At 31.4% G+C, this 25,461-nt stretch overlaps 2 protein-coding genes across 4 annotated transcripts; both read right to left on the bottom strand.

The window, feature by feature from the left end:
* Window positions 1-6,691: 6,691 nt before the first annotated feature.
* On the bottom strand, window positions 6,692-10,904 carry LOC108336966 (uncharacterized protein PB18E9.04c). The gene is made up of 11 exons (XM_052880620.1): window positions 10,851-10,904; window positions 10,699-10,760; window positions 10,467-10,560; window positions 9,965-10,375; window positions 9,347-9,934; window positions 8,919-9,074; window positions 8,729-8,836; window positions 8,550-8,633; window positions 7,491-7,617; window positions 7,361-7,403; window positions 6,692-7,123 (listed from the first exon to the last, which is right to left on the bottom strand). The coding sequence occupies exons 1-11, from the start codon at window positions 10,902-10,904 to the stop codon at window positions 6,985-6,987; spliced, it is 1,866 nt and encodes a 621-aa protein (XP_052736580.1). The 3' UTR covers window positions 6,692-6,984.
* A 7,599-nt stretch (window positions 10,905-18,503) lies between these two features.
* On the bottom strand, window positions 18,504-25,133 carry LOC108338331 (uncharacterized). 3 transcript variants are annotated; one of them, XM_052880341.1, is made up of 6 exons: window positions 24,935-25,133; window positions 22,320-24,764; window positions 22,044-22,131; window positions 20,413-21,794; window positions 19,468-19,708; window positions 18,504-19,380 (listed from the first exon to the last, which is right to left on the bottom strand). In XM_052880341.1, exons 2-6 carry the CDS (start codon window positions 24,678-24,680, stop codon window positions 18,902-18,904), a joined length of 4,551 nt encoding a protein of 1,516 aa, XP_052736301.1. In that variant the 5' UTR covers window positions 24,681-24,764; window positions 24,935-25,133; the 3' UTR covers window positions 18,504-18,901. The 3 variants fall into 3 exon arrangements, with proteins under 3 accessions (XP_052736301.1, XP_052736300.1, XP_017430623.1); XM_052880340.1 differs by having other exon boundaries at window positions 20,413-21,550; window positions 21,632-22,131; XM_017575134.2 differs by having other exon boundaries at window positions 20,413-22,131.
* Window positions 25,134-25,461: the final 328 nt, after the last annotated feature.

A 25,461-nucleotide genomic window follows, 5' to 3' on the forward strand; every position in this document is an offset into this window, starting at 1 on the left:
TATCTTCTTTTCGAAATCTCTTCTCCATTTTCCTCCTGCACACCATCATTTCATACCTCCTTTCTACATATTAAACTTCATACTTCATCTCGTCCATTACACTCAAAACTAATCACCATTCATCCTTCATCGCTACACCCAACATCATCCTTCTAATCTTCCTCATATCTTCATAAAAAATGGTTTCGAGTGAGGTCTTCCTACATCATCATTCTCTTAGCATTTTCCAATAAGGAACACACATTTTTCCTTATTCCATTTTTTCTACACTATTTTGCTCACATTCTAAGGTTGTGAACTTCTCTTTTGTTATTTTACAACATTTATTTCGTTTTCCAAGTCCCATTATATTCTTTTACATTTATGTATCATAGATTTTCAAACTCATTTTTCATCTTAAAAAAAATAAAATATAAAAAATGATAAAAAACTATAAAAATCATAAAAAATGATTTTTAAGCATTTTTAAAGGTATCAATACTCTTATGATCGTCCACATCGTTCTAGTACTTAATAACTTTTTTTAAATAATTTAATAAAAATTTTAAAGATATAAGTACTTGTGTGATCATTTGCATCGTTCTAGTACTTCATACTTTTCTTTCTAAATAATTTGGTAGATATATTATCTTTATCTTATTTTTATCTTTTATATCTTTAATTAGTTTGTTATTATTTCTTATTTGTATTTTAGGCTTAAACTATATTTCTTTTATTATAAATGGAGTACATTATTTGTATATTCAACATAAGAGAGATCAATCTCATAGATAGTTTTCACTATATTTAACATAATTAAATAATATTTTAAAAGTATGAGTACTCATGTGATCGTCCGCATACTTTTGTTTTTCTCAACCATGTTAAAATACAAAAACTATAAAATCTTGAAAAAAAAAATATAGTTTTATCCATCACTTGTTTTTTGTGCTTGTGAGATCGTTCACATCGTATGAAATATATTTTTAAATATTTCAAAAATATAAAAAAAATAGAATAATATATATATATATAATTCTCAAAAATAAAAAATATCAATATTTTCAATAAAAAAGTGTCAGAACTACGTGATCCCTAATTTTTCATCATGAATGGAGATACGTAGGAGCAAAGTTAGTTCTTGTCAAACTCATTTCCCAAAAATCCAAAACAATCCATAACAATTTCCTAACAAATTTCCATACATTTTTTTTCAGATAAAGAACTATGTAACCCTAATTTCTCATTTTGAATGAGAATATGTAGGAGTAAGTCATTTCTTGTCGAGCCAAAAGACCGAAAAAATAATTTTTTCTATAAGGTGTTAGGGAAAATCAAACATTTTGAAAATTACATCAACTTTGTACATTTAATTAAAGGTACTGCCCCTTAAGCAGGTACAATAAGGTATTAATATCCTCCCTGCACGTAACCAACTCCCAGACCCAAAATTCGATTTTCGTGGACCATGTCTTATTTTATGATTTTTCATAGTTTTTACATAATAAACTACTCCAAAACTCTTTCTCAAACCCACTTTTTTTGATTCGTCATCCTATCGTGATCCCGGTTGCGACAAATGATGACTTCACTAAAGACGTTAGAGAGTCAGGCCTAGTTGATTAGATGTGAAAATTATGTTATTTTTCTTTCCCCTTTATTCATATATATGTTGGTTCTTGTTCATTTTGATAATTGTATCTATATTGTTGACTATTTTGGTTATTGGAATAATTGTGTATCTGAATATTGAATCTTAGGGTAGGTGCCATGTTTATATTTTCCTGGGAAAAAAAAATTTGGTTCGTTTTGCTGGTGGAGGTTTGAGTATGCATTGAATTCTCCCTTGACACACACATTATGCATATCATGAGCGAGATCTTATACCCGAGTTCGAGTGTAACATAGAATTAGAAGGGTTGTGTAGTAGTACCACTTAGGACATACTTCCTATTTGGCTATCGTGAAAACCCCAGCCAAATTTTGTTCTTTTCATTTGTATTTTCACATATAGTTGAGGCTCAACTATTGTGGAAGTGTTGTGAAGAGGTGGCTTTGATCTTTAGGTTTAGGGAACCACCTTGTGATATTGCATATACTTTACCTTAGACCTTAAGCATTGAACCTTTGTTAAGGCACAAAGGGAGACTGTTTGCATTTTTTAATCCTCACCTTCTCGTGTGCATACTATACGTGTGAATAAATATTGCTTACGACACATGCACTACATTTAAGGTAGGTTTTTCATTCACATCAACATAGTTTTATGCAGGTTGGTGTCTCTTTGCGATTTGTGGCATAGTGGATTGTGGCGGCGCATGATGGAGCTCGTGGTGACAAGTTGGTTCAGTGAGGTGGTTGTTGGCCTAAGAAACATGGACGGCGACACAAGGAAGGAGAAAGGGAATTAGGGTTTCTAGTGAAAGAGACGAAGCTGATGTGGCAGGATTTGATGAGGTGGCTGCCTCTCATTTGTTGATTGTGTGTGTAACGTCATTTTAAAAAACCAACATTAGCATGCAACATCAATGTGATTTTAATGTCGTTGGCCCAATTTTGGCAGGGGTCTAATTTGAGCAATTTTGCAAAAGTCAGGACCTAATTGAGACGAAAAAAAACTAAAGGGTCTATTTGAGATTCACACCCAAAAAAAAGACCTAACGAACGATTAAACCATTTGCAAACATTAATAACAAAGTTGATAAAGTTAAAAAAAATAAAAACTATAAAAAGAAAAAAGGAATATTCAAGTTTAAAAATATTTTAATGTTTATTTTTTTCTTTCTCTAAACTCTAATGAAATCTCTTTTTTATACACAAATAAAGATTATAATACACTACTTAAACGAAATCACACAAAAAATAAATATTAAACTAAAAATAATTTAAATTTATCATAGATCTTTCCTTTTTGAACATCAATCCATGTTAGATGGTGATGAACAAGATTCATAATAATGATATTAAATTATTATACTATAGCAAATGAAACATCTTTACACTTATGATAATAAGTTAGAAAATAAAAATATTTATATAAAAAATCATAAAACCAATATTATACATGGTGAAAATAAATAACAAATAAAAATATTAAAAAAAGTAAAAATTATCAAATGTGTGTCTTTAAAAACAATTTGATACACATTGAACGAAATGGTACAAAGGAAAACTAATGTATAATTAAGGGTATGATAAGATGGAAAGTACCTTAGAGATTTAAGAATACTCTTTAGATATCAAAGTAGTCAAATGTTGAGAGTTTAATGAAATTTATTTTAACAAATCAAAAGTTTTCAAGTAAAACAAAAATTAAGGATCAAAACGAATATAGAAGACAAGTTGTTTATATTTCCTAACAAATGAAAGGTTTATGCTATTAAACACATGAAATTGAAAGTCAAACATTCTCATGTGAAAAAATAAACAATAAATAAAAATATTAGAAAAGAGTAGAAATAATTAAATTTGATACCTAAACACTATTTGTTTGATGATATACAATTTTGAACATAACGACACAAAGGTTGTGATAAGAGAGAAAATAACTTGGAGATGTTAGTGAATTTTATGAATATGGAACAAGTAAAACAATTAGAAAACAAGAGAAAAAAGAATGTAGCGAAAAAAAAAGAATGGTTATAAAACCAAAGACCGGGAGAATAATATGTGTGTGTATTTGTGTTTGTTTGTGTATGTGTCTGTGTGTGTGTCTCTATGTATGTGTGTGTCTATGTCTGTGTGTGTCTGTGTCTATGTGTTTGTATGTGTGTGATGTGTTTGTGTATATGTGTTTGTCTATGTTTGTGTATGTGTTTTTGTGTCTATATGTCTATGCCTATATTTGTGTTTGTGTGTCTGTGTTTGTGTTTGTGTTTGTGTCTGTATGTGTTTATGTTTGTGTGTCTGTGTGTATACATTTATGAAAAGTTATATAATAAGTTGTGAGTACTTTAATAATTTAAATAGGATGTGGATGAAGACATGAATGGATATTTGGACGGGTATGAAAATACTGCATTGATTCATTTAAACTTATGTAATATCTTGATCTTATATCGATTAATGTTTGCAATTTTCTTTAAAAAAACAGTATAAAATTCATTGTCACTATAATTTCATGTTAATGAATATAGTTGATGTGATGTAAAAATATATTTTTAAGCTTTGCATTAGTGTATGGTTGTCTTATCGGTAACGAATGACTATTTTATGAGATATTTCTTTTTCATTTAAAGATATCTTTTGGTTAATTTAAAAATATTAAATAGGTGATAAATTATTAATACTATTGCCAAATTATTTAAATATAATGGTGATTTTCGCTCTCCATGTGATTAGGAATAAATTTACCTATACAATTAACCGTATGTATTTGTTGTACTATAATAAAATCGTTGAAATAGTTAATAGTGTGGTGAATTTTACCTCACAATAAATGTAATGGGATACAATTGTCAATACGTACTTGTTGTGACACTATAGTTAAATTTCACAACTAATTAATGGTATTATGATATTATTGAAATATATAATGTTAATTAAATCTACCTTAAGTGTAATTATTTGTGCTAGCTAGACATTAAACAAACCAAAATCTCGTCTCTTTTTATTATAATTTATTTTCTCTCTCTCATTTTTCATAAAGGGTTGAGATTTTAGTGGAAAAAAATGTCACATGATAGGATCCATTAGACCCACTTAGAGGAGTAAACCATGGTTGGTCCTCTTATTGTTCTCATGCCACGTTCATCTTTTGCCAATCAATTGCAAGTTTTTAATGAAAATTTTTGCTCTATCCTTACCCAAAGGGCAAGAGGTTGAAAAGGTTAAAATCTTTGCCAATGTTAAAGTGGATTCTCTCAAAGCATATTCTCTTCTTCACAATTACCTACATTTATATTTTAAAGGTAACTTACATGACTTCATTCTCAATTTTATTCCCATTCACACCGTAATGTGACCTTAAACATAAAGGAACCAATGATTATCCTAAAGTTTGTGAAGGACATGATTTAGGTTGAATAACAAAAGATCAATTCAGAAGCTCCTTCAATTCTAGTTTGGGTCAAGTTCAAAAGAACCATTAGTAGTAAATGAAAATGATGGGGAAATCAAAATGGTTGCTTTGTTGAAAAAAGTGAAAAAGATTATAAAAAGTAGTTGATACGTAATTTAAAGAAAAGCAAGTGTAGTTTAAAATTACTAAGAACATTGACAAACGATGAAAGTGAGAAAAAGTGAAAAGACAAGGAAAAAAACGTCGACAATACCTAAATTTTCTTGTTTGTGGAGCTTAACAATAAAAGACAAGAATTTAATATAGTATTTGTTTGATCCAAACAACTCAGAGCATCATATTAAATATAAATGAATGAGAAGAAAAACATTTAAAAAGACAGACATGAAACCTTCGTGTGTATAAATTTTATTAAAAGAAAATAAAAACAAAAAATATGAGAGTTCCAAATCAAACCCATATAATATATTATAAAGAGAACCTCGAAACAAAAATAAAACATGATTAAAACAAAAATGAAAGAAATTTTGAAAGTAAATAGCTGATTATTATTATGAAAAGATCAAGAGAAATTTGAGATGACAAAGAAAAATGCCATTTATATTTTATTATATTTTCTAAACCTAAGACAGTCAATATATCCGTAAAATGATTATCTTCTCTGAAAATATGAGTGCAATTAAATTTCATATCATGACCAAACTTCATACATTTTCTTTTTGATGATCTCTTATAGTTTTGGTGAGAATTCATCGTCCCAATTTAAGTGTTCTACTTTTATAAGATATAGGTAGATACTCCTATGATTGATCTATAAATCACTGTGGCTCAATACAATAATTAGGTCTCTGTTGAATTTGAATTTCAATCATGGCCATGATAAAGTATCATATAGGGAGGAACTACAGATTTTGCAGTGGCAGTCCTTGTCTCTATAATGGAATTTTTGTTTTTCTAAGTCCAAAGAAAAGAATACTATTGCCTCACTATATAGGTTGTAAAACTAAACAGATAAGCATTACAATCTCTACCAATCATATGCAGCGTTCTCAATACATATTAATAGAAAAAAGAAACACAAAAGTGGGCATCAAACAAAACTTACTAAGAGAATCTGAAACTTAGGAAATCACATTTACTTCAACAAAATTCACAGACAGTATAATAAAACAATTCATCTTACCAAGCAAAAGATATAGTTCTTAGACTTGACATTGAAATGGAAATTTGTTATGCTTGTCACATAGTTCCATTTGAAAAAATTATAAGCAATTTTGAGTCGAAGTCTTTTTATACCAGGGTTTTTTATACTAACTTTTGAATTCATTATTCGAATTTTTATATTGATTCTAAAATTGGTATAAAAAGTTCGCTAATGAAAAAATAAATTTGTATATGATTCAGACTTCTTACATAGATTCATTAACGAACTAGTATAAAAAGTATGACATTCTATACCGGTTAACCTTCCAAGAGTGATAGACATCAATTTCAATACCTTTGCTGTTGAAGACATAGTATAAGAGACATTGTTGACTGAAGTATATTAACCTTAAACAGAAACATGGTTTCTTTTTCAAAGAAAGTTGTATTATGTTCTAAAAATATGAATATCAGAGATTTTGCTAATTTGGACAGAACATTTAACTACTATTAATAACTAACATGGAAATCAAATAAACATTGCTAAGGTTTACACTCAAAGACAATAATATTTGACTTGTATTGTTATGTACAAGAGAGTTGTAAAAATTTACATGTAATTACAATAAATACATTGTATGGTTAAATCATTTAATCAGCAGCCCTGTGATGTGTAAAGTTTTCTGCATCCACTTGGGAATATGTGTGCTTTTATATTTACATTACAATTTGCAAAGGATACTAAGTGAACTTGGCACAAGAATGACAGGATCATAATCCTTCTGCAATTTTTGTTATTGACATAAGGCAGAAGGTTTTGGCAGTGTAGCAAATTGTTTAAACTAGTCAAATGGGTTTGCTCTTGTATTGGAAATAGAAATTGAACTTTTGCAGGTCTGGAATGATCTATTTGCATGTTGAAGGGGATCTATAGATCCAAAAGAAGTTATGTCACCATTGAAGCTCTCAGCTCTTTGAGGTCTACAAAATATTAAATTGCAGTTATAATTACAAGACTGTTGACATTTTCAACTGAGAATATCATCTTTGCATTAGCTGTCAAATCCCAAATAATGAACATACTTTTTCCTATTTCTAATGAAAGAAATAACATGTTTTATATCTAATAAAGGAAATCTATCTTCATGGTATTTTTCATAGCTTATAATGAAGTGACTATACTATAAGTAATCCAAAATAATACTGAGTATGATTTACCTTGTGGGTTGCTCCTTATTATCAACTTGATCAAAGTACATACCTTAGAAGAGTGAACAAACAAATCATGACCATAGAACAAGAAAAAACATGTTCAAAGGAAAGGGAAGACAACAAGAGCAATATGTACCCATAACTGGGGATGTATAACTTGGAGACTGAGACACCAAAGACCCCAGGCTTGCAGTATGCATCAATGCTGTTCTGGGAGATGATAGAGCTTGTGGTGCACCAGGCACAGAACCCATAGAAGGAAGCTATATATAGACAAATACCACAAGTCTTGGAAGGTTAAAACAATATTTTGGCTTCATTCAAAGATGAAAATTTAAAGATAGAATTATCCATAAACATTTCAGCATGACAGGCATTATTTGCTCAATCAATTGAAGCTTCTGTAATGTAAATTTAGTCATAAATTAAACCAAAAGCTAAATTTTTTTAACAGTGTGTTCATGTTTACTCACACAACCCATAGTAATATCTATAAGTTTTGGCCTGTTATGTATTGAGTTGATGCGAAATTAGAATTATTCCCTATCCTAAACTTTAACGTAATTTGGTTTTTAAATTTTAAAAACAAATAGATATAGTCTTCCTAATACGTTAAATTTTTCTTGTGTCAAAAAAACATTTCAAGTTGCTGCTTATATTATTCGAAGACTATATTTATCATTTTTTTAATTTTAGAATCAAAATATATCAATTTGAAACAAGAACGAATTTGAATTTCACCTCTATGGAAAACATATCTAAACCATACAATTAGTCCCTATCCTAAAAGTAAAACTTTCTTATTGAGTTCCAACTTGTTATCAACTGAAGTGATTGTTATATATTAATGAATCTCCATTTCCATAAGCGTAGATGAACAAAATGCAAGACATAACCAAAATGCTCCTAAATGGTGAATCTCGAATTATACTTCTTCAAAAGGATATATTAAGATGAGACATGTTTTGAGTTTCAGCTGAACTTGTATGCATTTGAGTGGCTCCTAGTTACATAAAATCTGTTCTCTTTTTCCAACTTGTGAGTTATTTCTCACTCACTCTGTGCTTTGAATTGCATTATAAGTTTCAGGTTTTATTTTACAAGCAAGCTAAAATAAATAAGAAAACTAGAACAGTTAAGAATTGAAAATTTTTAGAAAACCTGCTAAATTATATCAGTTTAATGTTGTACATACCGATGAGACATGGGTTATATTTCTCACATCAGTTAATTCAAAGGGGTTTATGGACATTGGTGAATTTGAAAGTGCTGAGAGAGGCTGTAAATGAAACACCATATCAATCAATCAATCACCAATGAGTATCTAAAGCAAGAGATGAGATAAAGTTAGTAATGAGTTGCATAGAATGGTACCACAGCATTATGATAATACTGCAAGCCATATCCCATGCCAGATGGTTGAACATTCTGCCAATTTGGAAGGGGTGCTGGCCTAGATAAATAGCTTGGTGTAAAAAGGTTCTGCAAAGAAATTATTTATGAATCCAGTTGTTTTTTCATCTTAAAAACAAAGAAACTTAGGACCGATGGCTACATCTGTTACCTCTGGAATTTCTTGTCTTCCACTAGCCTTAGTTTCCACTTTACTTGGCTGCAAGCCAACATCAGATTTGGTTTCTTGAGTGGGTTTTGAGGTAGTTTGAGAAGGTAGTTCAGTAAAAGACCATGAAGGATCTTTTTCACTTGGAGTTACTGATGGCTGTGTGTAATCAAAGTAAAGAACAAGATGAGTAATACGTAACTAAAGTCTCTCATCTACCATGACAATGTTGACATGCTTCTTCTTCTAAACATTTCAGTATATCAAACTAAAAAGTTCAATTGATAATGCTGCTTTCAGTCATAAAGTGTTAAGAAATGGATTTTAAACCTAATTCAATCTCTCGCTTTATCTTTTGTCAACGTTAATCTCCAACATAGAGTTAAAAGAATGGTATACGCTATATCAAGAAGGCATAGTGCATGTCTCACCTTATTATTTGAAGCTACTTCTATGACTGGTGAATTTGTTGGTTGTGCAGTTGAACTAAAAGCTACTGATACAGATGGAAGATACTGCATGCTTGATGGATTATGTTGATGTGAATCTTCAGTATGTGGAGGAACTTCATTAGAAGGTTGTGCTGGTTCAGTGGCTGGGGTTGATGTGCATGGCCAAACACTAGTATTGTTGGTATTGTTGGATGATGCAGCTGTTTTCCCTGCTGAAGTAGGTGGAAAGTCCCAATCAATAGCATTTTGTACTGTTGTAGTTGTTGGATCATTATTAGCACTGCTTGGAACTGGTGACATGCCACCAGTCACTGGAGTCATAGGACCTGACAATTCAGAAAGTAAAAGGTCTATAGGATTTTTTGCTGATGGTGCCTTTTCTGAGGAAGGATTAGAGGTACTTGTGTTTGGTGGAGTTTTAGGAACATTGTCCTCTGTTGAAGCTTCAAATATGGCCCAGTTATTTTCATTTGATTGTTGTGCTATAGATGGTGGTGGTGTTTCTGGATTATTATTTTTTTGCTCAGATGGTTTTTCCTCAACAGAACCCTTGCCACCAGGAGGTTTGATCTATCAAATTCAAAATTTTCAAGGATTCAGAGTGAGTGGTAATATAAGTTCATAAAACTGTGTTTGAGGAGGTTGACCTACTTTTAGGGGTTGAGCTTTCTCCTTTGATACTTCACCCAAAGGAGCTGCAACAGTTTCCACTTTCTTCAGATCATCACTTGAAGTTTTCTTTAGCTTTGCTTCTATATTTGCAAGTCTTCTATTTCTACGTTCATCATCTTTGTACCTGTCATCAACAACTTCAATCTGTATAGGACTTCTGATATGGCCACCATTCCTTGAATACTTTTGAGCATATCTAGGACTTCTGCTTTCATCATATAAATATCTCAAATTCTTGTCATCACTTTTTGGATAAGGACCGGGACTTGAATTTGGAGTTCTGAACTCTAAACGAAATGAACTACTTCTCTTACTTGCATTAGGCTCCTTCTCACTCTAAAAACACACCAAAAAGAACTCATTTTCAGTCATCTTTTGTGTTGCTAAAGTCATGATAATATCACGTGGAAGAGTGCATAAAAGTTACCAATCTAATCCTAGAAAGATTGCTGCTACTTTCTCCAGTGTATCTTCTTTCCACATACACACACTTGATGAATTCTCGGAGTTTCTGTATATTACTGGAAGCAAATACTTTATGAGGATATATATCATAGTTAAACACTTATTGGATCTTATAAATGAGAGCTTCATAATGTTCTATACAAAAGGAAAGTGAAAAAAATGTAGTAATTTCCAATGTGTAAAAGATGCAGAACCTGGAATCTGGCTTAGAATTGCGAAGAGGATCCCATTCTTTAAGATAAACCTGATTTGCTCTCTGTGCATGGAGTATTATGTTGTGTTTATTGCCAAATTATGAGAGTGGCTTGAAATTTGAGCAGAAAATAGCATGGTTATGCATGCATACCTCATTTCCACCAGCTTGAAGAGCAGAGACTTCTTCTGGACTAAATTTAGCCATTGAGACAGATTTTACTCTGTGAGTAAACTCTCGACTGTAATTCATCATACACCAGACTAAGTACACAGAAATAACTATCAACAATAATGATAAAATATCAAAGCTTAATTTTGCTTTTAATCTTTGAAAATTTATAGGTATCAAGTTTTAGTGCCTCAGATTTTTTCTTAAAAAAATTAATTTCTCAAATTCAAAAAACTTTTTGTCTATATGCTTACTGTATCCCACTGCAATTTGTGCATACAAATGTGGAGAAAGTTGTGCATACATATTGTGGTCCCTGAATCATAAGAATAGTCAATGTTATGTTAGATAGTGTCATATGGAAATATTGCATGCATCTAATATATATATATATATATATATATATATATATATATATATATATATATATATATATATATATAAAGTCATGTAAAGTGAAAGAGATAATCTAGTAAGAGGATATAGTTTAACACAAATTAGACTCCTCAAGTTGAAAATTCATACTCTAAGTTTTAAGCACATAAATCAATGAGAGAATCAGTTTATTGAGAGGCTATGAGAAAAAAAGTACTGATCATATGGAATATTATATCAGCAATGCTTGGATTGAAAGCACAAATTGAGGGAAATGAGATGGACGGGAGGAAATTATCTTCTGGTTTTATTTTGTTTATTTTCCATTGCCAACTATTTTTTCTTCCTTCATGTGTGTGGAAAGCATTTTGAAAAGTATGATAGGAAATATAATTTTAGTTTGCTAACTACATTGCAATCCTAGTTTTTATCTATTTCATTAGCTTATAATAAGAGATAATATAATAGTAAGTAATACTTTTAACACAGTATTCTATTGATTGTGAGCTCCGTGAATGTATAATAGACTTGTCTAGTAAAGAGAAAAAAAATTGCTTAATTTAGTAATTTAATTTCTTTTAAGTTTTTTATTTTTTTTTGTCTCATAATTTTTTTCTACATTTTGTTAAAAAGATATAATATAGTATATTTTGTTAAATTGGCTTAACGTTGCTGGGAAGGCGTCACGTTTCAAAATCTGAATCAATTTTTTTTTTAAATTCTTCTGATCACTCTGCCTGACTTCTACCTTTTTCCACCTCTCACCACCTATCAAAGGAAAGGTTAGCTCTCCTCATAGAACCAAAAATGCCTCAAACGAAAGTCCTAAATATTTCTCACCCTAAATCCCTAACCTAATGGAAGAATTGACTCCAAAAAATAAAATAAACAAACTTTTTAACATATATAGAGTTTAACAAGGAAAATTGGAATAGAATAAGTTTAAGGATTCCACCAAAATAAGGACTTAATTGAGTAAAAAAATATAGAATCAAAACGAATCAAAAGTCTAAATATAGGGACCAAAACGAATCAAAGGTCTAACCCACCTAGCCTTCATTATAGGACTATTGATGTCAGTTGCGATAATTTGTACATCTTGTTGGTGTCCATTGTGATTGGCTCAACTTTTTCTATCTATTAGACTATGTCTAGTAATTTTATATGGCATTTACATCTTGGTCACATGATTGAAGAGAGTGTTGATATTATGAAGTTCGGTTACTTGGTGATAATCATATGAAATATCTAAAGTTTTGTGAGGACGAGATTTAAAAAAGGCAACACAGACAATCAATTGTTTAGGCAAAGCACAAAATAAAGTCCTGTTCAACTACGTCCATATTAATTGTTGATGTCCTTTGAGAGTTTCAAAATTGGGAGGTGCACAATATTTTCTCTTCAATAGTGGTAATTACTTGAGAATGTCTTTAGTTTTCAAAAAGAAGAAGAAAGATGAGGTTTTTGGTCACTTTAAGCACTAGAGGATGCTCATACTAAACCAAATTAATATGAGGATGAAATATTTGAGAACAAACAATGAATTAGATTTCTATAATTAAGAGTTTACAAAATTGTAGAAAGAGATGAAGATATTATGGGAAACGCACAATTTGTCACCACTGTAACAAAATAGAGTAGTAGAAAGACACTTGAACCTTAGTTAGAAAAGGTGAGTGTATGTTGTCTCATTTGGGTTGGATGAAATATTTTATACTAAGGCAATCAATACAACATGCTTCTTAGTTGAATCAATATTCATCTATGACTATCAATTTAAGACCCTTGATAAGGTTTGGTTTAATATATCAACTAATTACTTAACTCTAAAGGTGTTAGTGAATTCATCATATTATCATGTAAATGAAGGAAAGCTTGAGCATAGATCAAAGAAGGTGGTGTTTGTGGGTGAAGGAGCATAAGTTAAAGGATTCTAAACTTGGTCACCATTTAGAGAAAGGAAATTGTGAGTAGGGATGTGATATTTGATGAAGTTTCTACGGTAAATTTGAAGTTTAAAGGAAGTTTATTAAGTAAGTTTAAATGATATTTTTTCAACAAATGGATATTGAAAACTATTAGATTTAGCATTTATCATTTTAACGGTTATAATTTATAATTAAAATGCAACTCTTTCTACATAACAATGTAATAGTCCAAACATACAATTCAATCGTGACTTAAACCAGTATATCTTTTCCACATGAAAATTAATGCACTCTACAAAAATCCTCTCATCCAAAGTAAGACAACCACTTTTGTTGAATCAAACAAGTATATGTAATCCATGAGAAGTTCAAACCCCTTTTGAAAATGATGCATGAGATTTGGTGGAGATACTATTGGAAAGAATATTTTTTATATACAAACAAATTTTCAAGAAGAAAGTCGATCATTTGTGTTTTAAAGTGTCACATATTTAGTTTTGATAATCTAGAGCAATCAACATTATCTTTGTCAAGTATAAACCTAACTTGGTAATCAATGACAAATTATAAATAATTAATTAAAACATTTTTTTAATCTTATATTTTATTTTCAAATAATTTTTTATATAAGGATAAAAATATAATTTTACATTTTTATTAATTAAAACATTTTTTTAATTTGTGAAACTCATTACACCTTTTAGAAATTTTAATAAACTTTTTTGTCATTTCTTTTCATCTCATCTTTCTATTAATACAAACAACCTCCTTTTCACTTTTTTTACTTAGATTTATTTTTATCCAAACACAAGTTTAGTGTAATTATTTTTAGTCAAAAACAAGATCCATCACAAAATTAGGTATCACTTCGTATTCATAAAAAAAAAATATTAAATCATAGAAGATTGATATATACAAGGGATAATCCAACAATTTTCTAAATAAATATCTTTATATGAACACTCTTTTGAATTATAAATGCAGAGGTTCAAACTTTGTTTTACAAATTAAATAAGTTCATTTATGGTCTTAAACAAGACTTCTAAAACATGTATGAAAATTCTATTCCACTTTGTCTAATCGTGGACTTTTACAATCTAGGAAAGACTATTGCTTCTTTACCTCTAATTCTTTCAAGATTCCTTTTAACAATTTATTTTCTTTATTTTCCTTCGATCCCTTCTCAAGTAATTAAAACTATTGCAATTTTTTCTCCTCACCAATACATGTAATAAATTTCTTTAAACATGCTCAAATAATTTAAATTGATTTATCCACATTTTTTTGTCCATAGGTGTTATACGAATATTACCCAATATACAATTATTATATACATATTTAACAAAAAAAAAAATTAATAGGCTTTCCCTTGGATGCACAGTTGAGTTACGCCCCAAAATTAAAATCACATATCAATATGCTATTATTAACCTTCAAAAATATGACATTTAATTTGTATGCTTAAAAATAATTTAGTCATGAAGAATAATTAATAGTAAATTTTCAGTAACAATCCAAGTATAATTTCATACCAAAAGATTGCAGTTGATGCATCTTTTATTTCCGGGAAGTTTTAAAAGACTTCGAATTATTCTTTCAACCCTTTCTTCTTCTGTTTTCTGGCTTCTCATTTTGAACTGCTCAAAACCTTAACAACAATAAACATAAAAAAAAAAAAAAATTAATTTTGGTCAAATTATAACAGTGAAAACAACTTTGCATATAACCATAAACCTCAGATTGTTTTTCTCATTTTGTAATGATAGTAAGCAAAGTTAAATTTAATGATTTACTCTATAAGATTATAAATAATCAAACAAAAAAGTTCTAATATTTAACATGATATATTTTAACTTGAATGTGATGACCATGAAATGTGAACTATATAAATAGTATAACAATAAATAATAATGTGACAAAGCATCATTAATAGTTGTTGGTATATAAATTACATTCTTAAAAAATAACAAACAGAATAATAATTTGCATTGTCATGTCAAAATTAAACTCTTACCTTTGAAGTGTCTAGGCAACTATGTAGAAAATTTTATATATGTGAAAAAACATAATTAGCTTTCTAGCTGTAAAAACATCTCAATGGATTTGAACATTTTATAACATCATGTTTATCAAACTATGATTATGTCATTTTTTTTAACATGATTCCCAAATCATTTTCTTTTATAGGCAAAGTCGATACTATGTATCAAATACAAAATATTAGATTTACATAACAATTTCTTCATATATCATGTCAAATTTCTTGTAAGATGCATGATCTGCATAATTGCCAAACTATCTTTATCTTATAAATTATCATAATTGAAAGTGTAAATCATGTATCTTACAAATCGATTATGTATCATGTTATTGTGTTGCATTTCACAACAATAATATTATAAGAAAAATCGAAGGTTTTAGAGAGAACATACTCTAATCCGAATAAGAAACAAGTAGCCTGACGGTAATGAAAATTGGTCTCAAAACAAATCTCAGAAACTTGAGAATTTAGGGATTGTATGTCAGAAAATTTTGCTATTTAAGTAAAGGAGAGAAAATTGCCGATAATGATGGTAATTTCAATTTTTATTTAGCTTTCTTTATCAATGAACCAAACTTTATTTATAATACTACATCGGTCTTAAGTTTTACTATTTCACTAATCTCTATTTTTTAACCATTAACTTAATATAGAGTATTTTAGACTTAGTTAATAATTAATATTCATTACAAAAGTTAGATTTTCTATTTAAAAATATTTTTCATATTCATAGTACTAAGACTAAGACTTTATTAAAACATTTAAATCCAATAATATTACTCATATCACCTTCATGCATTTTGGTATTCCTAATATAGTATCTGGATTTTTATTTTTTTTTTCTACGCAACATATGCAAAATCACTTTATTTTATCTTAACTTGAGCATTTATATTCAAATTAAACATAATTCATTACTTATTCATTTACCTATAAGGAGTAAATGCATGGACGAATCTATGTATGACAGGTGACTGCTTTTTTTTTTCTTCCTGTATAATTGAACTATCTAATTTATAATAGTGTAAACAAAACCTTCAATAATTTACTTACACAATTTTTTTATATTATTTTTACACTAAAATACATAACTTTACACAAAACTAAAGCTATTTTTACTTTGAATAATTAAAAAAGAAACGTAATAGAAAGTTCCATCATAAAATAAATTCTATTTTAAATAATAAAATATTTCTATAATCCATAAAATATATCAATTATTTAAAAATCTTAAGGAAATATAATAAGTATTTCTTAAAAATTGTATTGAGTGGTATAGTTGTTGCCCAATATAGATATATTATTTTGTTGACTAGTCTTATGGGTTCTCTACTACAAAAAGTATATCCATCACTCCTACTTATCATTTTACAATTTTTTTCAATTTCTTCATGAGATTGAGAAGACGAGCAACTTCTAATTATAAACAAAAAAGGAATTGATTGAAGAAAGGGAACCAATCAATAAACAATCATTAAAAAAGGAAAGAACAAACAGATATTATACACTACTTTTAATAACATATCAATGCATCTAAAGTTCAATTATATCATATCTCTAATATGAAATATATCTTGTCGCTCTTCAATCACTCACAATCTTAAAAACCATTTAAAATCTAACTTAACATAGTATGAGAAGGGTGAGAGAGGAAAAAGAAACAACATAATTATATTATATGTGAAGAATTAGGAAGATAAGAGAATTGTCAATCTAATGAGAAATGAAGATATGTTTTGGGCTTGGTATTCTATCTCATTTTGTTTAATCAATAAGTTATATTCTTTATATTGTATTTAAACATTATAATTTTCCTGATGTTTACAGTTTACTTTTAGTACATTATTTTATATTATTATTATAATATTTCAAAAGTTGTCACAATAAATTATTCTCTTTAAAATAATAAGATTATATATGCTTTCCGTTTTTAAATTGATTAACTTATATATAAAATAGTATGGTAAAAATAAGGGTTAAATATGTTTTTAATCTTTAAACTTAAACGCGAAATTGGAATTCATTCTTGTTCCAAACTTTAATGTATTTTGATTTCAAAATTTTATAAAATAAAGTAATATAGTTCTTTTAAACTAATGATATTAATTTTTTGGGCTTTTAAAAGGTGTATCAGTTGGACATTTGAGCTAAAAACTTGTTAAAAGGATATAAACAACTCAAATGTCATCCTAAAATGTATTTAATAGGTCAAAGAAAAAGTTAACCTAGTTGGGTTAGAAAAAATATATTTATTCATCTTAAAGTTTAGAAATGAAATTGTATCAAAGTTTAAGACATAAACAAATTATAATTTTGCATCAAAATTTAAAAATTAAAAACATATTTAATCCTAAAAATAATAATTATTACTTATCCTCAACATCAACTGACAACATGGTTTCTCTTGTAGCTTCATCTAATATCATCTTTGATCCAAACTTCAAACCATTTCAATATATTCTAAGTTGCTCATGTTTTCAAATCCATGATTTGGATATTTTCTAAGTAGAGATTTGAATCACAATCAAACTTCACAAAATGACTCATGGTCCTTTCCCTGAACGTTATGCAGATGGAGGAAAGAAATTGTTAAGGAATTTTTTTTTATTTAACAATGCTTCAGTTCATAAAGCTCTTATATAGGTGACATTGTAACTAGACTGACTTTTCTAGTTAGAAAAAAATGAAAAAGGCGATATATGTACAACTTCTTTACCAAGTGGAATTCCCATTGTACACATAGCCCATAGAATGTTGACAAATATATGTAAGGGTATTCATTACCTATTCTAACAAATGGATGAGCAATCATTATGCTAACAAAAACTTGTTTCATCTTCATTGTCTTAGTAATGGGAGGAGCAACAATGTTGGAGAAGTTTTGGAGACATTGTTGTGTGGCATAATCTCTCAAGGTCTATCTGGGTGGATTTTTCTTTCTGCATTGTTATTTTTTTAAGTGGAAGTTTGATGCAACTCAAGTTTTTGTTCATTCTTGTCTCTGCACATTTTTCCTAGTGGTTTTTTCTAGAGTTGTGAGATTATAATTAAAACAAAAATATTCAAAATTAACAATTTATAAACATGTATACAAAGTGGCATTGTAGTCCCCGATAATGACACTAGAAAACTTGACGAGATTGTGGTATAAATAATCTTTTTTCTTAACAAGTCCTATAGTTTTCAAAAAAAATAGTACAATATCGTATCTACAAGGAATTTATGATCAATTTCTATAATGGTAAACTTCTAATTGAATGTGTGTTTTCCAGTATTTATAAGCACAGCATGTAGCAGTGGTAAATGTGTGTTTTCCAGTATTTATAAGCACATCATGTAGCAGTGCTAGTGGTAAAAATTGAATGGAAGGATCAACTGCGAGACATACACTACTCCACTATTATCTAAAACCTATGAAAGAAACAGTACTACTTGCAATTCAAAGTGGTGTTGTATTATTGGCCGATTTCTATTTTTATATTGAATGTTTGAAACTGAGAAGGGGGGAGGGAATCTGTACAAATATAGGTAGGCAGTCAAAACTTCATAGACCTATTCATGCAGATCAGTGCTACAGTTACTCTGAACCCGATTCTCGTGAATTTGAGTTCTCTATTGAACACCCGAATAATGGAAAGAAGGCCACAACTCATGACCAAGTAAAACCAAAGGCCATGTGATTTGCCAGATTAGTACTCCGAAGCTTTAATTTCACCAAGTGAGTCCAAAGAAGCATTCATTGCTTCTGCAATCATTAGAGATGTAATGGCCTTGTGAATTGCTACATCTGCTTTATATAGCAATCTTGTAGCCCTATCTCTCTTCAACTTAGCCATGTGCCGTTTAATACGAGCCTCAGCCACGGCATCTCGTAGCCTTAACTCCTCAAGGACAGAAGTATCCAACTGTTCAATCCCTTGCCTCTTGGGGCCAGCAAGCAGGTGATGCCTGTTATGAGGCACATCATATCTAGACTGGTGAAATTTTGGGACATGATTTCTGTAACCCGATCCTTTACTGGTAGGATGGTATTTCAAGCTGCCAGCATCACGTGGTACCAACATCCTTGGTGAGGTCAGAGGCAATGGTGATTCATCAAAAGAATCGTAATAATGGCCTTGGTATAGGAACTTTTCATCGCCAAAAGGTAAGGCATTATGTCTTCTTCCTGAGATCAAAACAATTACATGTTAAGCTGAATGTTTAATATTTTGTTTAAAAAATGTAGAACCAAGCTTGTAAATCAAATACTCACGGAAGCCATCCTGATCTAGATTACTGTTTGCGTGCCCAGATACTGAAATCTTCTTTTGGGATCGATGCTTCAATCCCTTGTTCACTGATTCCAAACCCCTAGGCTTCATACAGAAAGCAAACATGGCCGGTTTCTCCAAAGTTGTAACCTTGTCCACACATGCATTGGAATGGGTATTGTTCTTTGTCATGGCTACCTCCCACTCTCTCACTTGTTTCAGATACCTTTCCCATAGAGGGGGCTAAAAAGTACATAATTCAGAGATGAAATTTCAGGCATGTTAATAACAAAACATACATATTAGGCATAGAGGAAAACAGACCATGTTGAGAAATGCCAAGGTAAAACGGACAAAATCATATGCTTTTAACAAGTCAAACATAAAAATGTCCCACTTCCCTTATTCTACCGTAGCAATTCAAATAAATTCTCTGAAGTTGTATCCAAGAAATGTTGTAAGAAATCACTCTCTCCTAACATGTTTTATTATGTGGCAGCTTTAATACGGCATAAGTCGTGTTTAAATTTATTCTGTTTAGTTAGTACTTGTCAGAATAAAAAAATTACCCAATATTTGCAAATTAAATAAATATCAAACAGTAGGTAAGAAATCCAAATAGGTAGTAGCAGGGTTTTCACCTGGAAGCCATAAAATGAAATTTAAGTGTAGAAAATAGTAAGTGGAACAACAAATAACATGCATCACTATTCAGAGGCTCGGAAACTTTCCCTAATAGAAAGGCCTCAAGAAATAGATAGCCATAATATTTTAAGTGTAAGAAAAAATAGATCAATCCATTACAATATATATTACTCCTCTCCAACTCTTATATCAGCAAAACCAGAATGTCTTTCATATAAATTCATCAAATATATGGAGGAAGAGACATATTCCCAAAATCAAAATAATTACAATAAAAACAAGAAACGTGATTTGAACATTACCTGAAATTGCCGTATTAAAGCCATTCCACTCTTCTTCCTTCTCTCCTGCCAATGGTCATATATGATTTTGACAATAGACAAAGGCCCAACATCAACCGTGAGTTCCTCTATCTCATTAGAAGTAAACTGGTCACGCTTCTTAGTATATGCTGCCTTTTCAAACATGTCCAATGTCTTCTCAAACATCTCCTCTGAAATCCAACTCAAGTCACTGTTATCTTTTACAGAATTTTGAGCATTTGCAATCCATTGCTCATCTTCGCTATCCATGTCATACAAAACACGGGATGGATCCAGAGCCATCTCAACATCTGTTTCAACCTGTTGGAAGTACATAAAGCTCCGAACAAAAGTTGCCTCACATCCATTATCATCATTTTCTTCTATCAAGCGAACACCAGGAATAGGTATATTTTTAACTGAAGCGGCCCGGATGTTACGGTTGTAGCATTCCTCATGCATCTCCTTGAAAAGAGCCCACTGACTCCTATCAAGAAATTCCAAGATCCAATCCTTCCCTCCTTTCCACATCATTGCATGTGTGTATCGATTTGTTGATCCAGGCTGCAGAAACTGATGTGCTTTGTATGAATACCGAGTAATTCCTAAAAGTTTCACAGAAAGTCTCCACTCATTGTGGTCAAACAGCTCTAGTACAATATGGGCCCCAGATTCTCTCCAACCCTTATCACCAAGAGTAATCAAGACATTTGCACCACAAGATAAGCATTCAAAATTCTTTTCAGGGACCCTGGCAACATCTGATGACTTCTTCTCACTGGCCTTTCTAATTCGTTTGTGAGGAAGCCCTTTCTGATGATGGTTTCTCGGCCTTGAACTGAATTCATAACCAGCAGAAGGCACTGAGTATGATACTTGTGTGCGTGGTTTCTTAGGTCCACTGTTAAAATCATTGTAAAGTGAATCAGCCTTTCCATCAGACCACACATGAGACTGAAATCCCAATGATGAGGAACTATTCGGGTTCCGATACCAAGAACTTCTACGAGCAGTTAAATTAGAGCTTGGCATGACACCTCCATTCCAAGAGATATCAGGAGAGTGTTCAGCATCACGTAAATCACCATCACCATCACCACCAGGTTTCTCAAATTGATCAACTGCAGGAATTTGGATACTGAGATCACCAATAAAAGAATGAGAACCATCATCATCCTTATCTTGACGAACTAAAGAACTCAAAGGTAAAGAGCCTAACCCTTGCTCCATATGGTGTGATTTCCATTCGGGTCCGAGCCTCTCAGAAAAATGGGAAATGGAAGTACCAAAACTGGTATGACCAATGTTCTGGTACTTTTGAGAGAGAATTTGATAACTGAAGGCAGAGGGATGATCTGAGTCATTACAAGACCCTCCATCACCTGCAGCACCATTGGACAAAATCTCAATATCTTTCCTCAGGATAATTTCAGAATTCCGGTTTGAGCAACCATTGGTGCTGGTACATCCATTGGTCCCCAAACTAGGGTCTTCCTGATCAAACTCCGGTGCGTGATCAGAAAAGCTAATATGAGTTGCAGACTGCTGCATCAGCAACTTGAGATGGAAACAAAGAAAAAATGTAGGTGCTGCAGCAAAAGAAAGAGTAAATGGAGGAAGTTTCCTCTCACCAACATCAGAATGCTGATGAATATCAGCTTGAGTAGACACTTTGGAAATACCCATGATGTTAATCCCTGGCCTGCCCCTCCGCATGACCTGTTCATGCAGAAGTTGCATGATTCACAACAAAACCCAAGATAAGCTAACTTGCAGTGACTTTTGGAAGATTTGATATACAATGTTGAATTACAGTAACAAGCATTAAACATGACAAATAAATCTTAAAATGAGGGTTAAAGATGAAGTTACCCATCAAGATATAAAGGAAAAAGGGGAGCAAGTACCTTGACTGTGGAGGACCCACTGACAGAAGTTATGGACAACCCACTTGATCCATTTTGAAGTGCCTGGATGTTATCATATGTGCATTCAGAAAGATGGAGCTTCTTACTCAGAAGGCAATGCCTCTTAAGCTTTGAATCTAAGTCCGTCCACTTAGAATTATTCACTCCAGAGAAATTATAGAACTCAAAAACAAGCGGCTTCTTAATCACATGAAGACCAGAAAACTTGAATCCAATAGATGTACATGGAAATTGCAAGTCAACATACTTCCCTCGGCAGGCAGGTTGATGAAATACCCTAAGGACAAAAAAGACAAAGGCTACAGCCATGTTCAAGCAGCCTTCAAATAATAGAAATCTCAACCCAACCACATTATCGACAAAAAGCATCTCCAAACAAACTCTAGGCCACTTGGTCATAACTGTACCATACTGGAGCAAAAAAAAGGGATAAAGCAACCACAAATTTTCAGATTCAAAATGATTATTCAACATGAAACACATTGGAAAATTTAAGCCAAATCTGAACAATAATGATTCCATGTCCCAAAATACTTTTGATACTCCGGCCTTGTAAGTGAAGCACAATGGGCCCTCAACTTCATCCATGTCATCCCTTGAATTCATCATATTCTCAACCCCAAACATATGGTCAAGTGAAACAGAACCAGATGCACTTCTAATAGCATGCTTTTCTTCATAGATATGAGAGGGTATTAGAGCAGGCTTTCGAATCCGCCTTCTGAAATAGACAATAGGCTGTTTTACATCTTTCCTGCGAGTGGCACTTTGCAATGAAGACTTCATCTTAAAATCATCACTTAATTTATCCTGTGATCCATAATCACTGGATAAATTATTTTCAACACCCTTCAGAGAATGCTTACATAATTGTCTCTTTGATGTGACAGGTTCGTCATATAAGAATGATGACATTGTACTTGGAAGTGTGACAGAAGTTTTCTGTTTCTTAATGCCTTGAAAAGAAGATATATACCGATGAGAAGATCGAGCCAACCATGAAATAATAGGTTCTGAGTCCATACTGCTCCCACCATGGTGAGCATTCTCAGTATTGTCTTCTGTTCTTTGCCTTTCTTTTCTGGATTTGCTACCCTTCTGTTGATCAGAACTTCTACGTTTTGCAAAAGCTCTTTCACCTTTTGCATTTCCTGGAACTTCACTACGAAGTAACAAGAGTTTGAATCTCTCAGTATGTAGATTAACCCATTCTACATCCCGATCATCATATTTGATATGGTAAAGCTTGCTTCCTTCATCGTAATCATCCACAAGGCCATAATACCATCTCTGGTCTAAAGGCCAAAAAATTTTAATTCTCCGGTTCAGTACCCAATATACATCTATATCACCTAAAAGAATTTCATAAAAATGGCGCCTCTTCCTGGAATTACCTTTGTTTTTATATTGTTTCCTAGGCCTCAAAACTCTGCCATCAGTATCAGCTGATGCAGATTCTGAACCTGATTGAAACTTCAAATCACGGTTAACAATACTTTGACTAGAAGATTGAAAAAATGACAAACCATTTGAACCTTTGGTCGAAAATCCAGTACAGCTTGGATCAAACCTTGAAGATAGCATCCTAGCTGCATTCTCCTCAAGATTTTCCTCTTCATCTTCTTGCAAATCATCAGATATTTTACAACTCGAAACCAAAGGTTCAACCTCCTTCGAAACCTTAGTTGTATCTAAAGCTGAAGACTTTCGTTTCCTATTCTTCCTTCGTGACTTTTTCAAAGAAGAATCTCCACCATCAATATTTACAACAGAATGAGATGCACAATTCCCATTCTCCTTAAAATTTTGAACTGAATTTGAATCACTATTCCTATTTTCCTTATTAAATTCATCAAATTCTTTCTTATGCTTAGTCTTGTAAGATTCAACCCCACTGCCCAAATCATCATCACTACCTAACTTTGGCACAGGATGGACATAGCCACTTCTACAATCGAGATGCTCCACCAAAGTTGATGCTTGCCCAGGCTCTGATTTTTTCTTCCGCATAAAACTCCTCTTCCTCTTGGGAATGTGAAAATCATCACCACAAACTCCAAATGAAACTTTATTTGACACACTACTGTTCAATCTCTGACTGACCCCTAACTTCAACTCACTGCTACCATCACCATTTTCTAAGCTACTTAAAGAGACTTCTCTTTTAGCCTTCTTTCTATTCCTCTTCTCATCACCATTCCCACTACTACTGTTAATCCTCTTTATGTTCTTCTTTGAAGTTTTTAGAGACAATTTTGATTTATATAGACTTTTAAGATCCAGAGATTTTGATTGCTTGGGAACTGTAGTGCCATTGGAGTTCTCTGTTCTGCTTTCCATGGCAAATCAACATAACAAACGCCCACAACAAAATTCCCCTAATTGTCACATGTCATCATACATATCTGGCCCTTTTTCTTGGATCTGAAACGTCAAAACCACAAAGGTATCACCAAAAATCTCACAACCAACACAAACCTAAATTCAATATACCAAACTCCCCATGCATTGCGTTATTGTATCAAAAAAACACTATGAAAAATCATGGAAAGTTTTAACACCGAAAAAATACAATTATCAGAAAATTTACTAACCTGATCCCGAATGCCACAAAACAATCGATTCTCCCCACAGACATAGAAGATCACCAGTGCGAATTGGCAGATTAGGGTTTGAGAATGACTTGTGGATTCGAAACCCTAATAGAATCCCCGAAATTGAAATTCCCAATAATTTTGATTTTTATTTTTCTGTTTATTTTTTTCTTCTGTTTTTTAACCGCTAGGGTTTCATTAGGGAGGTAAAGCGTTTAAATTGAAAATTCCTCCAACTTCAAATGAAAAATAAAAATGCAAAACTATTTCAAATCAACACGTGTAACGTCACCCCACGTGTGATCGAAATCTTTTAACTTACTACCGTTGTAGTGATCGTCTGCGGCCCAGTGTATAGTAAGCAGGTGCTGATCAAATCTTTGGCATCTGATTCAATTCTTTTTAAGAAAACAATTTAGAAAAAACGGAAAAGTAGAAACAGAAATTAACCATTTTGAACTATGTGTTTTGAGTTTTGACCATAGTATTTCATAAAACTTCCGAAATGCCACAGACTTTTTTTTTGT

This window comes from Vigna angularis, chromosome 7, assembly GCF_016808095.1.
Source record: "Vigna angularis cultivar LongXiaoDou No.4 chromosome 7, ASM1680809v1, whole genome shotgun sequence".
Lineage (NCBI taxonomy): Eukaryota > Viridiplantae > Streptophyta > Magnoliopsida > Fabales > Fabaceae > Vigna > Vigna angularis.

Bases quoted from the DNA above. Each gene is read 5' to 3' on its own strand.
- LOC108338331 (XM_017575134.2), bottom strand. From the start codon at position 24,680: ATGGAAAGCAGAACAGAGAACTCCAATGGCACTACAGTTCCCAAGCAA. The intron at 22,132-22,319 runs GTACTTGCTCCC...CTGCATGAACAG, and splicing joins GTGGGTCCTCCACAGTCAAG to GTCATGCGGAGGGGCAGGCC. The intron at 19,709-20,412 runs GTAATGTTCAAA...TGTACTTTTTAG, and splicing joins CTTTAATACGGCAATTTCAG to CCCCCTCTATGGGAAAGGTA.
- LOC108336966 (XM_052880620.1), bottom strand. From the start codon at position 10,904: ATGGCTAAATTTAGTCCAGAAGAAGTCTCTGCTCTTCAAGCTGGTGGA. The intron at 10,376-10,466 runs GTAACTTTTATG...GTGTGTTTTTAG, and splicing joins ATCTTTCTAGGATTAGATTG to AGTGAGAAGGAGCCTAATGC. The intron at 7,124-7,360 runs GTAAATCATACT...AATATTTTGTAG, and splicing joins AATAAGGAGCAACCCACAAG to ACCTCAAAGAGCTGAGAGCT.